Source organism: Spermophilus citellus (assembly GCF_964194105.1).
Source record: "Spermophilus citellus genome assembly, chromosome: 2".
Classification (NCBI taxonomy): Eukaryota; Metazoa; Chordata; class Mammalia; order Rodentia; family Sciuridae; genus Spermophilus; species Spermophilus citellus.
In genome coordinates this window covers 213,856,243-213,873,836 of record NC_138183.1, presented here as the reverse complement: position 1 = coordinate 213,873,836, position 17,594 = coordinate 213,856,243, and the positions used below count along the sequence as shown (strand labels likewise).

The 17,594-nt window shown below is 34.1% G+C and overlaps 1 protein-coding gene across 2 annotated transcripts in view; it reads right to left on the bottom strand.

The window, feature by feature from the left end:
- The window catches only part of PRMT3 (protein arginine methyltransferase 3), a 139,779-nt gene that overhangs the window by 83,112 nt on the left and 39,073 nt on the right, over positions 1 to 17,594 (bottom strand). For both annotated transcript variants that reach the window (XM_081278815.1, XM_081278816.1), the window contains exon 10: positions 13,465 to 13,564. In XM_081278815.1, coding sequence (XP_081134941.1) covers positions 13,465 to 13,564 — 100 coding nt within the window. The remainder of the gene's footprint in view (positions 1 to 13,464; positions 13,565 to 17,594) is intronic.

Here is a 17,594-nt window from a genome sequence, read left to right as displayed (position 1 = left end):
CCACTACCCGCCCTGCAAGAGAGATCTCCCAACTATACAAGAGCAATATAAATAAATAGGGGGAAAATTTCAAAAACACAACAGTTTCACCAAGCAGAAAGAAACGCGAGCAGTATGAAACGACAAGGAAAGAAAGGACCACAAGCAATGCAGGTCAACTCAACTCTAGAAGAGGTAATAGCTGCAACAGATGGAATGTCTGATAAAGAGTTCAGGATATACATGCTTCAGATGATCTGGAGTCTCAAGGAAGACATGAGACAGCAAAATCAGACAATGAAAGATCACTTTGACAAGGAACTACATAAACAAATCCAGGAAGTAAAAGATCAATTTCACAGGGAGATAGAGGTAATAAAAAACAAACAAATAGAAATCCTAGAAATGCAGGAAGCAATAAACCAACTTAAAACCTCAATTGACAATACTACCAGCAGAGTAGATCACTTAGAAGATAGAACATCAGACAATGAAGACAAAGTATTTCAACTTGAAAAGAACATAGACAGCTCAGCAAGTCTGCTAAGAAACCATGAACAGAACATCTAAGAAATATGGGATAACATTAAAAGACCAAAGTTAAGAGTCATTGGGATTCAGGAAGGCACAGAGCTCCAAACCAAAGGAATAAACAATCTATTCAATGAAATAATACGAGAAAACTTCCCAGACTTGAAGAATGAAACAGAATCCCAAATCCTAGAAGCCTACAGGACGCCGAAAGTGCAAAATCATAAGAGATCCACACCTAGACACATTATAATGAAGATGCCCAACATACAGAATAAGGAGAGAATTTTAAAAGCTACAAGACAAAGAAAGCAGATTACATTTACGGGTAAACCAATCAGGATAACAGCTGATCTCTCAACACAGACTCTGAAAGCTAGAAGATCCTGGAATAACATATTTCAAACATTGAAAGAAAATGGGTTCCAACCAAGAATCGTGTATCCGGCGAAATTAAGCTTCAGGATGGAAGATGAAATTAAAACCTTCCACGATAAATAAAAGTTAAAAGAATTCGCAGCTAGAAAACCATCTCTTCAAAAAATCCTTGGCAAAACATTACAGGAAGAGGAAATTGAAAACAACATTGAAAACCCTCAGTGGGAGGTAGGACAGTAAAGGGGGAAAAGTAATCAAAGAGGAAAACAAATCAGGTTTAGTAACATTAATAAACATATATGGCTGGAGGAACAAACCATATCTCAATAATAACTCTAAATGTTAATGGCTTAAACTCACCAATTAAGAGACACAGGCTAGTTGAATGGATCACAAAACAAGACCCAACAATATGTTGCCTACAGGAGATGCATTTGATAGGAAAAGATATACATAGACTGAAGGTGAAAGGCTGGGAAAAATCATTCCACTCATATGGACTGCGGAAACAAGCAGGAGTGTCCATACTCATATCAAACAAAATAGATTTCAAGCCAAATTAATCAAAAGGGATAAAGAAGGACACTGCATACTGCTCAAGGGAACCATACACCAACAAGACATAACAATCATAAATATATATGCCCCAAAGAATGGTGCAGCTACGTTCATCAAGCAAACTCTTCTCAAGTTCAAGAGTCTAATAGACCACCATACAATAATCATGGGAGACTTCAACACACCTCTCTCACCACTGGACAGATCTTCCAAACAAAAGTTGAATAAGGAAACTATAGAACTCAATAACACAATTAACAACCTAGACTTAATCGACATATATAGAATATACCACCCAACATCAAGTAGTTATACTTTTTTCTCAGCAGCACATGGATCCTTCTCAAAAATAGATCATATATTATGTCACAGGGCAACTCTTAGACAATATAAAGGAGTAGAGATAATACCATGCATCTTATCTGATCATAATGGAATGAAACTGAAAATCAACGATAAAAGAAGGAAGGAAAAATCATGCATCACTTGGAGAATGAACAATAGGTTACTGAATGATCAATGGGTTATAGAAGACATTAAGGAGGAAATTAAAAACTTCTTAGAGTTAAATGAAAACACAGACACAACATATCGGAATCTATGGGACACATTGAAAGCACTTGTAAGAGGAAAATTCATTGCTTGGAGTTCATTCCTTAAAAAAAGAAAAAACCAACAAATAAATGATCTCATACTTCATCTCAAAATCCTAGAAAAAGAAGAGCAAAACAACAGCAAAAGAAGTAGAAGGCAAGAAATAATTAAAATCAGAGCTGAAATTAATGAAATCGAAACAAAAGAAACAATTGAAAAAATTGACAAAACTAAAAGTTGGTTCTTTGAAAAAATAAATAAAATCAACAGACCCTTAGCCATGCTAACGAAGAGAAGAAGAGAGAGAACCCAAATTACTAGCATACGGGATGAAAAAGGCAATATCACAACAGACACTTCAGAAATACAGAAGATAATCAGAAATTATTTTGAATCCTTATACTCCAATAGAATAGAAGATAGTGAAGGCATCGATAAATTTCTTAAGTCATATGATCTGCCCAGATTGAGTCAGGAAGATATAGACGACCTAAACAGACCAATAACAATAGAGGAAATAGAAGAAACCATCAAAAGACTACGAACTAAGAAAAGCCCAGGACCGGATGGGTATACAGCAGAGTTTTACAAAACCTTTAAAGAGGAACTAACACCAATACTTTTCAAGCTATTTCAGGAAATAGAAAAAGAGGGAGAACTTCCAAATACATTCTACGAGGCCAACATCACCCTGATGCCTAAACCAGACAGAGACACTTCAAAGAAAGAAAACTACAGACCAATATCTCTAATGAACCTAGATGCAAAAATCCTCAATAAAATTCTGGCGAATCGGATTCAAAATCATATCAAAAAAATTATACACCATGATCAAGTAGGATTCATCCCTGGGATGCAAGGCTGGTTCAATATACGGAAATCAATAAATGTTATTCACCACATCAATAGACTTAAAAATAAGAACCATATGATCATCTCAATAGATGCAGAAAAAGCATTTGACAAAGTACAGCATCCCTTTATATTCAAACTCTAGAAAAATTAGGGATAACAGGATCATACCTCAACATTGTAAAAGCAATCTATGATAAGCCACAGGCCAGCATCATTCTGAATGGAGAAAAATTGAAGGCATTCCCTCTAAGATCTGGTACAAGACAGGGTTGTCCTCTCTCACCACTTCTGTTCAACATAGTCCTCGAAACACTGGCCAGAGCAATTAGACAGACGAAAGAAATTAAAGGCATAAAAATAGGAAAAGAAGAACTTAAATTATCACTATTTGCAGACGATATGATTCTATACCTAACAGACCCAAAAGGGTCTACAAAGAAACTATTAGAGCTAATAAATGAATTCAGCAAAGTGGCAGGATATAAAATCAACACGCATAAATCAAATGCATTCTTGTATATCAGCGACAAATCCTCTGAAACGGAAATGAGGACAACTACTCCATTCACAATATCCCCCCAAAAAATAAAATACTTGGGAATTAACCTAACAAAAGAGGTGAAAGACCTATACAATGAAAACTACAGAACCCTAAAGAGAGATATAGAAGAAGACCTCAGAAGATGGAAAAATATTCCGTGTTCATGGATAGGCAGAACTAACATCATCAAAATGGCGATATTACCAAAAGTTCTCTATAAGTTCAATGCTATCCCAATCAAAATCCCAACAGCATTTCTTGTAGAAATAGATAAAACAATCATGAAATTCATATGGAATAATAAAAGACCCAGAATAGCAAAAACAATGCTAAGCAGGAAGTGTGAATCAGGTGGTATAGGGATACCAGACTTCAAACTATACTACAGAGCAATAGTAACAAAAACAGCATGGTACTGGTACCAAAACAGGCGGGTGGACCAATGGTACAGAATAGAGGACACAATAACCAATCCACAAAACTACAACTATCTTATATTTGATAAAGGGGCTAAAAGCATGCAATGGAGGAAGGATAGCATCTTCAACAAATGGTGCTGGGAAAACTGGAAATCCATTTGCATCAAAATGAAACTAAATCCCTTTCTCTCGCCATGCACAAAAGTTAACTCAAAATGGATCAAGGAGCTCGATATTAAATCAGAGACACGGCGTCTGATAGAAGAAAAAGTTGGCTATGATGTACATACTGTGGGGTCGGGCTCCAAATTCCTCAATAGGACACCCATAGCGCAAGAGTTAACAACTAGAATCAACAAATGGGACTTACTCAAACTAAAAAGTTTTTTCTCAGCAAAAGAAACAATAAGAGAGATAAACAGGGAGCCTACATCCTGGGAACAAATCTTTACTCCACACACTTCAGATAGAGCCCTAATATCCAGAGTATACAAGGAACTCAAAAAATTAGATAATAAGATAACAAACAATCCAATCAACAAATGGGCCAAGGACCTGAACAGATACTTCTCAGAGGAGGACATACAATCAATCAACAAGTACATGAAAAAATGCTCACCATCGCTAGCAGTCAGAGAAATGCAAATCAAAACCACCCTAAGATACCATCTCACTCCAGTAAGATTGGCAGCCATTAGGAAGTCCAACAACAACAAGTGCTGGCGAGGATGCGGGGAAAAGGGTACACTTGTTCATTGTTGGTGGGACTGCAAATTGGTGCAGCCAATTTGGAAAGCAGTATGGAGATTTCTTGGAAAGCTGGGAATGGAACTACCATTTGACCCAGCTATTCCCCTTCTAGGTCTATTCCCTAAAGACCTAATAAGAGCATGCTACAGGGACACTGCTACATCGATGTTCATAGCAGCACAATTCACGATAGCAAGATTGTGGAACCAACCTGGATGCCCTTCAATAGATGAATGGATAAAAAAAATGTGGCATTTATACACAATGCAGTATTACTCTGCATTAAGAAATGACAAAATCATAGAATTTGGAGGGAAATGGATGGCATTAGAGCAGATTATGCTAAGTGAAGCTAGCCAATCCTTAAAAAACAAATGCCAAATGACTTCTTTGATATAAGGGGAGTAACCAAGGACAGGGTAGGGACGAAGAGCTTGAGAAGAAGATTAAAATTAAACAGGGATGATAGGTGGGAGGAAAAGGGAGAGAGAAGGGAAATCGCATGGAATTGGAAGGTGAGCCTCAGGGTCATACACAATTACATATAAGAGGAAAGGAGGGGTAAGAGAAAAATAATACAAGTGAAGAAATGATTTACAGTAGAGGGGGTAGAGAGAGAAAAGGGGAGGGGAGGGGAGGGGAGGGGAAGGGGGATAGTAGAGAATAGGATAAACAGCAGAATACATCAGTCACTAGAATGGCAATATGTAAATCAATGAAAGTGTAACTGGTGTGATACAGCAATCGGTATACGGGGTAAAAATTGGGAGTTCATAACCCACTTGAATCAAATTGTGAAATATGATATATTAAGAACTTTGTAATGTTTTGAACGACCAACAATAAATTAAAAAAAAGGAAATATCACAACAGACACTAGAAAACAGAAGAAATTATTTTGAAAACTTGTACTCCAATAAAATAGAAAGTATCAAAGGCATCGACAAATTTCTAGAGTCATAATTTTCCCAAATTGAATCAGGAAGATATAAACAATTTAAACAGATCAATTTCAAGTGACGAAATAGCAGATACCATCAAAAGTCTACCAACCAAAAAAAGCCCAGGACTGGATGGATACATAGCCAAGTTCTACAAGACCTTTAAAGAAGAACTAATACCAATATTCTCCAATTTATTTCAAGAAATAGAAAAAGGCAGCATTTCCAAACTCATTCAATAAGGCCAATATCACTCTGATTCAAAACCAGCAAAGATATATCAAAAACAGAAAACTTCAGACCAATATCTCTAATGAACATAGATGCAAAAATTCTCAATAAAATTCTGGCAAGTTGAATACAAAAACATATCAAAAAATCATGCACCACGATCAAGTGAGATTCATCTCAGGGATGCAAGATTGGTTCAACATACAGAAATCAATGAATGTAATTCATCACATCAATAGACTTAAAGATAAGAATCATATGATCATCTCAATAGACGCAGAAAAAGCATTTGACAAAATACGGCACCCCTTCATGTTCAAAACACATGTTAACTATGGATAACAGGAACGTATCTCAACATCATAATGGCAATTTATGCTAAGCCCCAGGCCAACATCATTCTAAATGGAGAAAAATTGAAGGCATTCCCTCTAAAAACTGGAACAAGACAGGGATGCCCTCTTTCACCACTTCTATTCAACATAGTTCTTGAAACACTGGCCAGAGCAATTGGACAGACGAAAAAAACTAAAGGAATACACATAGGAAAAGAAGAACTCAAATTGGCACTCTTTCCTGATGATATGATTCTATACCTAGAAGACCCTAAAAGTTCCACCATAAAACTTCTACAACTAGTAAATGAATTCAGCAAAGTAGCAGGATATAAAATGAACACCCATAAATAAAAGGCATTTCTGTATATCAGTGACAAATCCTTAGAAAGGGAAATGAGGAAAACTACCCTATTTACAATAGCCTCAAAAAATAAAAAATACTTGGGAATCAACTTAATGAAAGAGGTAAAAGATCTATTTAATGAACTCTAAAGAAAGAAGTCAAAGAAGACCTTAGAAGATGGAAAGATCTACCTTGCTCTTGGATAGACAGAATTAATATTATCAAAATGACCATACTACCAAAAGCACTATACAGATTTAATGCAATTCTGATCAAAATCCCAATGGCATTCCTCATAGAAATAGAAAAAGCAGTCATGAAATTCATCTGGAAAATGAAGAGACCCAGAATAGCTAAAGCAATCCTTAGCAGGAAGAGTGAAGCAGGTGGCATCACTATACCAGACCATAAACTATACTACAGAGCAATAGTAACCAAACAGCATGGTATTGGCACCAAAACAGACTGGTGGACCAATGGTACAGATTGGAGGATACAGAGACTAACCCACAAAATTATAATTATATTAGACAAAGGTGCCAAAAACATACATTGAAGAAAAGACAGCTTCTTCAACAAATGGTGCTGGGAAAACTGGAAATCCATATGCAACAAAATGAAATTAAACTTGTATTTCTCACTATGCACAAAACTCAACTTAAAATGGATCAAGGACTTAGGAATAAAACCATAGACCCTACATCTAATAGAAGAAAAAGTAGGTCCACATCTCCATCAAGTGGGATTAAGCCCCAACTTTCTTAATAAGACTCCTGTGGTACAAGAATTAAAAATCAAGAATCAATAAATGGGATGGACTCAAACTAAAAAGTTTCTTCTCCACAAAAGAAACAATCTGTGAGGTGAATAGAGAGCCTACATCTTGGGAGCAAATCTTTACCCCTCACACATCAGATAGAGCACTAATCTCTAGGGTGTATAAAGAACTCAAACAGTTAATGACCAAAAATCAAATAACCCAGTCAATTAATGGGCCAAAACCTAAAGAAACACTTCTCAGAAGATGATATTCAATCAATAAATAAAAAATATATGAAAAATGTTCATCATCACTAGCAATTAGAGAAATGCAAATCAATCACTGCAGTCAGAATGGCAGCTATTATGCATACAAACAACAATAAGTGTTGGCAAGGATGTAGTGGAAAAGGCACACATACACATACACTGCTGGTGGGACTGCAAATTGGTGCAGCCAATATGGAAAGCAGTATGGAGATTTCTTGGAAAATTGGGAATGGAACGAATGTTTGACTCAGCTGTCCATCTCCTCGGTCTCTACTCAAAGGATTTAAAAACAGCACACTACAGGAACACAGCCACATCAATGTTTATAGCAGCACAATTCACAATAGCTGAACTGTGGAACCAACCTAGATGCCCTTCAATAGATGAGTGAATAAAGAAAATGTGACATATATACACAATGGAATATTACTCAACAATAAAAGAGAATAAAATCATGGCATTTGCAGGTAAATAGATGGAGTTAGAGAAGATAATGCTAAGTGAAGTTAGCCAATCCCCAAAAAGCAAATGTCGAATGTTTTCTCTGATATAAAGAGGCTGATTCATACTGGGATAGGGAGGGGGAACATGGGAGGAATAGATGAACTCTAAATAGGGCACAGTTGTTGGAGGGGAAGGGAAAACTGGAAATGGGGTTATAAATGATGATGGAATGTGATGATTATTATTATTCAAAGTACATGTATAAAGACATGAATTGGTATGAATATACTTTGTATATAACTAGAGATACAAAAAACTGTGCTCTATGTGTAATAAGAATTGTAATGCATTTTGCTGTCATATATAAATAAAAAACTATAGTTTTCAAAAGCAGACCTACAAATATGTCAGATACCATAATTAAAGCATAAAATATGAAATAAGTAGGTTTCTGATTCATAAGTATAAAAGAGGCCTGATGATACTGGTAACAAAGTTCAATGTCTATGGCCATTGAGTTAATGGATAAAACACAGCCTATTTAACAAATAATGCTTGGGAAACCAGATATCCACATTCAGGAAACTGAAACTCTCTCTCACCTAGTACAGAATTTAACTCAAAATGGATCAAAAGTCTTAATATAAGACTTAAAGTTTCAAAAATTACCAGAAGAAATATAGGGGAAACACTTCAAGATACTTACACAGGCAAAAATTTCCTGAATAGTACTCCAATAGCCCAGGAAAAATCTCTGCACAGCAAAGGAAACAATCAACAGTATCAAGAGACAATCTACAGAATGAGAGAAAATCTTCGCCAACCATTCATCTGACAGAGGACTAGTAACCAGAATACATATTTTAAAAAACTTAACAAAAGAATTAAAAAGTGGGCAAATGATCTAAATAGATACTTCTCAAAAACAATACAAATGGCCAATAAAAACATTTAAAAAATGCTCAGTATATTTAGCCATTAGGGAAATCCAAATCAAAACTGGTCTAGTAACTAACTCATCCACTACTTATATAACATAAAAGTCTCTATAGCTTTAAAAAACTAAACAGCTACATACTGAGATATTATTATGTGTTTCTATGTCACCCCAGTCAAATGGCCATTATCAAAACAAAAAAATAACAAATGCTGAAAAGAATGTGGAGGAAAGGAAACTTTTATGTGTTGTTAGTGGGAATGTAAATTAGCACAATCAGTAAGAAAAACAGTATAAAGGTTCCTCAAAACCTAAAAATAAAACCATCATATGATCCAGCTACTACTCCTAGGTATTTATTCAAAGGAAATGAAGTCAGCATACAAGAGATATCTGCATACCCATGCTTACTGCAGCACTAATTCACAATAACAAGGATAAGGAAATCAACCTAGGTGCTGGCGCCATTAATGGATGGGTAAAGAAAGTGTGCTATATATGCACAAAGGAGTATTATTCAGCTATAAAGAATAAAACTGTTATTTGCAGAAACATAAATAAAAATGGAAGAAGCAAAATAAGCTAAACACAGAAAGACAGTGTCACTTATTTTCTCTCACATGTGGAAATTAAAAAAAAAAGAATTACCTGAAAATAGAAAAGAGATTATTAGTGAAAGGGAAGGGGACCTGAGGTAAAGGGAAATGAGGGGTACAAGACAAGGTAGAAGGAAGCGTGGACATGAGCAAAGCGTGATATATGCATGCATGAAAATGTCATACCCATTAAGTTGTGCAATTAATATGCATGAATTATAATATTTTAAAAAATTATATTAATTATATTCAATAAAAAGAAATTTCCTTTAAAACATAATAATAAAAAATTTTTAAATAAATAAAAAAAGAAAAATGTAAATTTAAAGGCAAGCCTAAATCTGGAAATTCATTAATATAAAAGGCAAGTAATGATTTATTAAATAACATTTGAACAGCAATGATTTAACTTTTAAAATTACATTCTTATCTAGGAAGGGCTTCCAAAATAAAGAAAAATTCATGAATAGCTGAAGACAAAAGCTATCTACATTAAGCCATGGAATAGTTAGTGGACCACCGTAGAAGGAAACAGATGTATATATCTGCAATATATGATGTCTACATTGCTATACTAGATTACAAGTCCATTAAACATCTGTGTCCAATTTTGGAGGGTATGTTCCTTTTTTGTCCTTCCTTGTTGAAAATACTTTTAAAAGGCAACCAAAAACAAAACAAAACAAAAGCTATGCTATAGCTGAAAAATGGCTCATTCTAAATTTCTGTATCTTTACTAAACTATGTACATTTTAATTTAAAAATCTGGTCTTTGAAAATGTGGCTAGAGATTGAAAATAATCAAGTATCTACCAATTGCTCATTGTTTCAGCCAAGTAGGACTATCTGAAAAATGTTGGATAAATTTCAGAAAGCATACTTGCCCCTTGTTTAGTTGTATAATTAGTATTTTTCAACTTTTCAACTCAGAAATCCTAATGAAATACCAAAGTATAAGGAGGACTTACAGAATTTAGAAAATACCATAAATAATATTTACACTCCACTAAGATGATTAACAATATTCTGGTACAAGCTTTCTTTAAGCCTTAAATGCAAATTTCACTAGAGAACTAAGGGCATTCAGAATTTTGATTGCCATAAATTACAGTGTCTCATGCTGTACCTAAGTCATTTAATATAATAGCTAGATTTTCACTTAACTTATGCTTATACAAAATCGCAGAGAAGAAGACAATGTCAATATTTAAGTTACCCCTTTATGGATAGGAATAAGGGAAGTTCTTGGGTATCCCTTCTTGAATACACTGATCTGATTTCCTTAGTGAAGAGCTTTCGTAAACACCCTAGCTTCCAAACAACCAGCTCCATTCATCTCATGTGGTGGTGATTCTGTACTCTATATCACCATGACTTTCTGATAAAGGCAGATATCATACCTCACTGGCTCTCCAAAGTGAAGGGTGCCCTTTAACATCAGAGTCTAACTAGTACAACAGAAATTACAGATTATTTTAAACAGAGGAAAATTAATGCTGGAAGCTGATTACAAAGGGGATTAAAAAAAAAATGTCATCAAGAGAGACAACCAGATCACTGCCATAGGAGTCCAGAACTAAGATCATACAGTGGATGTTGTAACTATGACAGGCCTGACCAGTGGGAACTGAAGTCACAAAAGGAACAGCAACACTAACAGAATTAAAATGAGCAGAGGAATGACTTGGCTCCCTCTTCCTTAAATCTTCCACTTAGAGTTTCCCATTGAGTTCCTAAAACCTAGGGGGAAGAGTCCGCTGTTACTAAAGCCTAGGAAAGCAATGAGTGCTCCATGTAAGTACAGAAGAAAGCAGGAAAAGGGTATAAAATGGATCTGAGGGCAAAAAAGTCCAAGACCATTATGACTTTCAATAAAGTTCCCATCATAAAGATATTCTCGTAAGTATGCTCCATCCAGCTAATCTCTCACTTCCATTGTTAACCAAATGACTCTAAGACTTCAATTGCACATTAATACTTATGGATCATCTTTCAGATTTTGAAAGAAAAACTCCAAGAAAATCAATATCTAGAAGCGTAATTCTGCCAGGCAGGATAAGAATAATCCAACTAGTTAGATTTATAAAAATGTTCAACTGAGGTAACAGGAAATTTGTTCTCATCTCTTTGCTTATAAAAGTCTAACTTGACTAATATAATAGATGCATTTTGCAAGAAAAATAAAATAGTCCCTAGAGAAATGATGTCAGACAACTTTTAGCATAAGTTATTTGAAACTACTTCTAAGTAAATGTTTCAACTGTGCTTTCTCCAAAGCATCTGTTTGGTATGTCTTTAAAGAGCTGTTGGAATTGTTAACTATTGATTCAATTTGTATCTTCTCATTCAACTCAAAAGTGCTGATACAAATTCTTTGGTATGATCATGAAGAATAAAAATATTGTTATTAAGAACTGGTATTTTAAAAAAAATCACAGAGAAAAGGGAACTCATACACTTTTGGTGTAAGCAAGTACAGTCATTAAGGAATAGTATGAAGGTTTCTCAAAAAACTAAAAATAGAATTATCACACAATGGAGCTATCCCACTGCTGGGCATATATCCAAAGGAAACAAAAATCAGTACATCCAAGAGATACCTGTACTCCATGTTTACTCGTTTACTATTCACAATACCTATGCATGAGTAAGGAAGATGTATATGCACACAACGGAATGCTATTCAGCCATAAAAAAGAATGAAATCCCATCATTGTGGCAACATGGATGGAACTCAAGGACATTATGTCAAATGAATGAGTCAGGTACAGATAGACAAATACCATATCTTCTCACTCACTTGTGGAAACTAAAAAAATTCACTTAATTTAAGCAGAGAGTAGAATAGTGGTCTCTAGAGGCAATAAAGGCTAGGGGAGATGAGGAGTATAAACAGGTTGTTACCTAATACAGTTAAATAGGTAGAATGAATACTAGTGTTCTGTAGTTCAGTAGGGTAATTATAGCTTACAATAACTTATTACATATCACCACAAAGAAATTATGAATGTTTGCAGAGATGGAAATGCTTCTAATTACCATTACATATTGTATACATTTGTCAAATTATCACAATGAGTCCTATAAAGATGGACAATCAGAAAAAAATAAAGAAAAAAACTCATTGCACTACTTCACATATAAAAAAGTACCTGCCAAGAACAGGGATTACACTTGGCTCTAAACTACAATGAACTACTATGTTAAATTAGAACATTTCAAGAACTCCCTAAAATTTCTACTTTGCTAGGATATTTACCATGTATACTTAAAATTTATAGAAAATTATAAAGTAAAACTTCTTTGTAAGTGTTTTGATAAATTTGTTTCATGAAAACATATGTAAAAAACAGAGCTTTAAAAGAAAGAACTCTCCAAAAGTTTGAGAAATCTTTGCCTATTGGAAATTCTCTTATATCTTCATCAAACTGGCATAACAAAAAGTCCAATTACTTGGTAAATAGCATGAATTTTAATTTATATGCATTTCAAAATAAATACTCTGCCTTGACTCATGATTTCAATTGTAATCTAGAGCTATGTAACATACTCAAAATTTACTATTCTAATAATAGCAGTATATTATATTTTATGTGATAAAGGACACTGATTAAATAGACTAATGGATCACAAAGATAGAACATCTGGCATGATAATAATACTGAAAATATCATGTGAATTTTGATGTAATAGTCTAGAACATCTTTATTAGTCCTTGTAAACTTTCAGGCAAATATTTAGGTCTTCATAAATTTAGAAAGTAGAAAAATAGTAATTTTCAAATTATGATTTTAAAGGTAAAAATGTAACATTCTTTTATAAAAAGATAGTGAATGGAGAGTAAGTGCTACTTTAGAATAAACTATCATATTGTTGCTATTTTTAAAATACTATCATCATTCTGTCATTTTTCAAATATAATTTAATGCAACAAAACTGCAACCTTATTTATTACTTCTCTATTTTACCAATGGAAGTAGCTTTTACTATGAACACTCACCATCCACTCAGATATAATAACATCCACTTTTTCTACAGGAAGATGAACTTCTTCAATTCTTCCTTTAATTAGTATGATAGTATCTTCCAGTTTATTCAATCTGAAAATTATCATAATAAATTGTATTAGGATGTGAAAAAGATTCTGGAAGCTAGTTAAATTACATAAAATTTTTGCCAACTATTCATATTATTTTGAGGAACAAAAAAGTATGTTCAGAGTTGATTTATCCCCTACATCTTATAATTACTGTTTGGTCACTCCAGGAATGCCCAAAAATGCCTCTGGTTAATTTTGGCAATACACAGTACTCATAAGGAAATCTTCAGCCTGAGAAAATTCTCGATGTTATTAAGAATACATGCTTTTATATAGATCTTAATAGCATCCAACATTTTCCTGTGAAATTTTTCCCTTGGAAAGTCATATACATTAAATATCCTTCCACCATTGAACTTGGGTGATCCTAAGGAAATTTAGAGAGAGAATTTTAATTCTAATGATTGTGTCTTAATAAGGAAAAAAGGGAGTGTGGCGGAGACAGACATTAAAAGTTGGTACAGAAGAAAGTAATTTGTCATAGTGTTGAGGAAATGAGAAGGCAGAAGCCTTCACATTAATGTCCAGGTCCTCTCACACTTGTCAGCTAAGTGACCTTCACTAAGTATTTTAATAATTTCACTGGGCCTGTGTGTTCACAATAAAAGAGAATGACATACCTGCCCTACTTACTTCATAGGCTTTTTGGGGATCAGATATTTGTGAAAGCTATGTATACATCTCAAGCACTGTATACTATATAAATATACGTTGTAAAAAACTTAAAATCCTCTCCCAAATTATTGGACCTTGCCCAATGGCATACATTAGATATTTTTATGTTTAATCATAAGGTTAGCACATATTTTCCAACATCTCTTCTGCTATTTGAAACAAAGAGATAACTTAAGGAAACTAAAGTAAGGCTAAGTTTTTCCTTTCCTTTTTTTTTTTTTTTTTGCCAAGGAGATACCCATCCCCAACTTCATCAAGGCATTATGTACACACAATTATATGCATTCATTTTTAAGGATACATTATATTGAATTTTGAAAAACACTGACATGTGCATGCCTGACACCACATCTATAGAGATTATTTCCATCTCCCTGAAAAGATCCAGAAATACCCCTTCTCAGAAAACCCTCCCATCTACAACCACTGATTTTTTTTCTTTCATTACCTATTAGAATAATTCATATTTTATAGAGGTCTGTAGTTACAGGATCATACTAAATGTACCTTTTTGTGCCTGCTATCTTTCAATATATAAGATACATTTTAGATTTATATATTTTTTGTGTGTATCAGTAGTTTGCTTCCTATTATTAGTGAGTACTCTACTGCATGGATAAACTACAATTTTGTTTACCCACACCTATCGATGGAATTCTGAATTGTTTCTAACTTTGGGGTCTAACTGAATAAAGCTTTATAAACACTGGGATACAAACAGAATCACTGTACCAAATGGTAGTATATACCTAACTTTTTAAGAAAATGCTCATTTGTTTTACAGAGCATGTATATAATTTTATATTCCTAATATGTGCATTCCTGTCTCCATATGCCTGTAACACTTATTAATGTTCATCTTTTAAATTTTAATTGTGCAGCAAGATCCCAAGTACAAGATAAACTCTATCTTCCTAATAACCAATTATTGTTTTATGTGCTTGCTGGCCATATTCCCACATTTACTTTTCTTCATTTTTTTTACCAGATCAGTATCTATTGAAACAGTACTGAAAAATTTTGTTGGAACAATATCACTAACCAACCAATGGAATTACTTTGGCATCTGTCAAAACCAACCATCTAGGTGTGGATTTATTTCTGGACTTTGAATTCTGCACCCACACTGACTGCTGGAGGGATTCATACACTCTTTTCAGCAGCACTCGACTTTTTCTTCAATAGAAAGCTTTGGCTTTAAAACAACTTAATGATTCGAAGATGAACATCCAGACTAACACAAAGGTGATATTCCAATCCTGTGCTCTTCTGGCTTGCTCAACAGGCCAAGGTGAGGGGAGAACACGATTTGCCATCTCTAGTTAGCTTTTCTGGAGGCCCCCGCTTATCTGTAGTACAATTCAGGCTATAAATTCACAGACTGTGTTTCAGAAAAAAGGAATTAATGGGAGGAAAGAAAACAGAGGGGGACAAAACAATAACCAGCCCAATAACAGGGGCTATTCAGATGATTTTTGAAATAGCATGTGAAAGAGAGGAATTATGTGGGGTGTCTATGACGGAATTATTAACAAGCTTTGCAGTGAATATTTCAAATCCTACTGTTCATTAGGGGTTACACAGGCATATTATATGCCTAAATGATTACAGAAAACAATAACATGAACAATATCTGAGAAATACATAGCAGGGAGATACTGACCAAGGTCAGAAGATAGACTGTGGAGAAAGAAATTAAAATAGCTGATCTTGGGGGACTGGTTGCTGGGGGAACATTTATCTCCCAGGTGAATTTCCTATTTAAAGTGACTTAATATCCTTGCAGCATCTGGGAGAAGGTTGAAAATAATAACAATAAACTTTGATATATTTTAATTTTCAGTGTGTTTTGTGTTCTTTATAGAAATACAACTGATTTTTATGTTATTTATGTATTCAGTATACTGATAGTTTTATTACTGTATTAAGTTGTTTTTAGCTTTTCTTCCTAAGATCTACATTTATAGACACAGCATTTTGAGTAAGAACAGTTTTGTTTCATTTCCAATTCTTAAATTTTTCTTTTTATCATCTCATTGCATGAGCTAGGACTTAAAGTGTTAGACGGGAGAGAAGTGATGGCTTGTATTCCTGTCTTGTTCTTGAACTTAAGAGAATGCTTTCAGTAGTTTATCTATTCTATTTTCATAGATACTATATGTAATTTTAGGACATTATAGCTCTTGTTTTCTAAGGTTTTAAATACATAGCAGATATGTGAATAGGTAATGAATTTTAGCTGCAAACACTGAAATGATCTCAACAGATTTTTCTGATTGATATTCTCATATTTAATCAACTTTGTATTCCTGGGAGAAACTACCTTCCAATATATTGCCCTCATAGCTTGTTTTCTTTCTTCCTCATTTTTTTTTTCTCAGTGTTAAGAGGTTGAATCCAGAGCTTCCTGCACACTAAGCACACATTCTCCTAATGACTATACTCTCAGCCCATGTTTTTGAAAATATTTTTTTACTTGTCAATGTACCTTTACTTTATATATATATGTGGTGCTGAGAATGGAACCCAGTGCCTCATACATGCTAGGAAAGCACTCTTCCACTGAGCTACAACCCCAGCCCTCAGCCCATATTTTAATTAGGATTCTCATGTATATATGTTCATGAATGAATAACCTGTGATTTTTCTGCTCTACTGCCTTAAAATGGTTTTGTTATCAGGGGCCCCATATATTGATGATTTATTCTTTTTTAAAATGTTTTTTTGTTTTCTGTGTTTTTTAAAAAATATTTTCTTTTAGTTGTAGACAAGTACATATCTTTATTTTTTATTTATCTGTTTTTATGTGGTGCTGAGGATCAAACCCAGGGCCTCATGCATGGGAAGCAAGCGCTCTACCACTGAGTCACAACCCCAGCCCTGATGACTAATTCTTGACAAAAATGACATGCAAGTAGAAAGGAAAGAAGGATCAGGACAAATAGTTCATTTACACAGAATATAAAGGTGGAAAAATGAGAGAACAAACCTGAACCACTACTTCCTAAACAAAAGCCCATGGTTGTAGATTATAGACCTAGGTATAAAAGGCCCAATTATAAATCATTTATAAATAAATACACTCTCTATAACCTCAGAATAGGTAAATATTTCTTACTCAAATCACAAATAATGACAACAATAAATAAGAATGTTGTTAAATAAGAACTGAGAATTTTATTTCATCAAAAGATAATATGAAGACAGTGAAGATAATCAAGAATAAGACTTTTGTATTATAAAAAAATCCATATACAACTCAACTCCAAAATATGTAATAGATTATCCACAGATAAAGAAGAAAAAGACACAACTCAAAAGAAACCTAAACATAAGGAAATGAAAATGGCCAATAA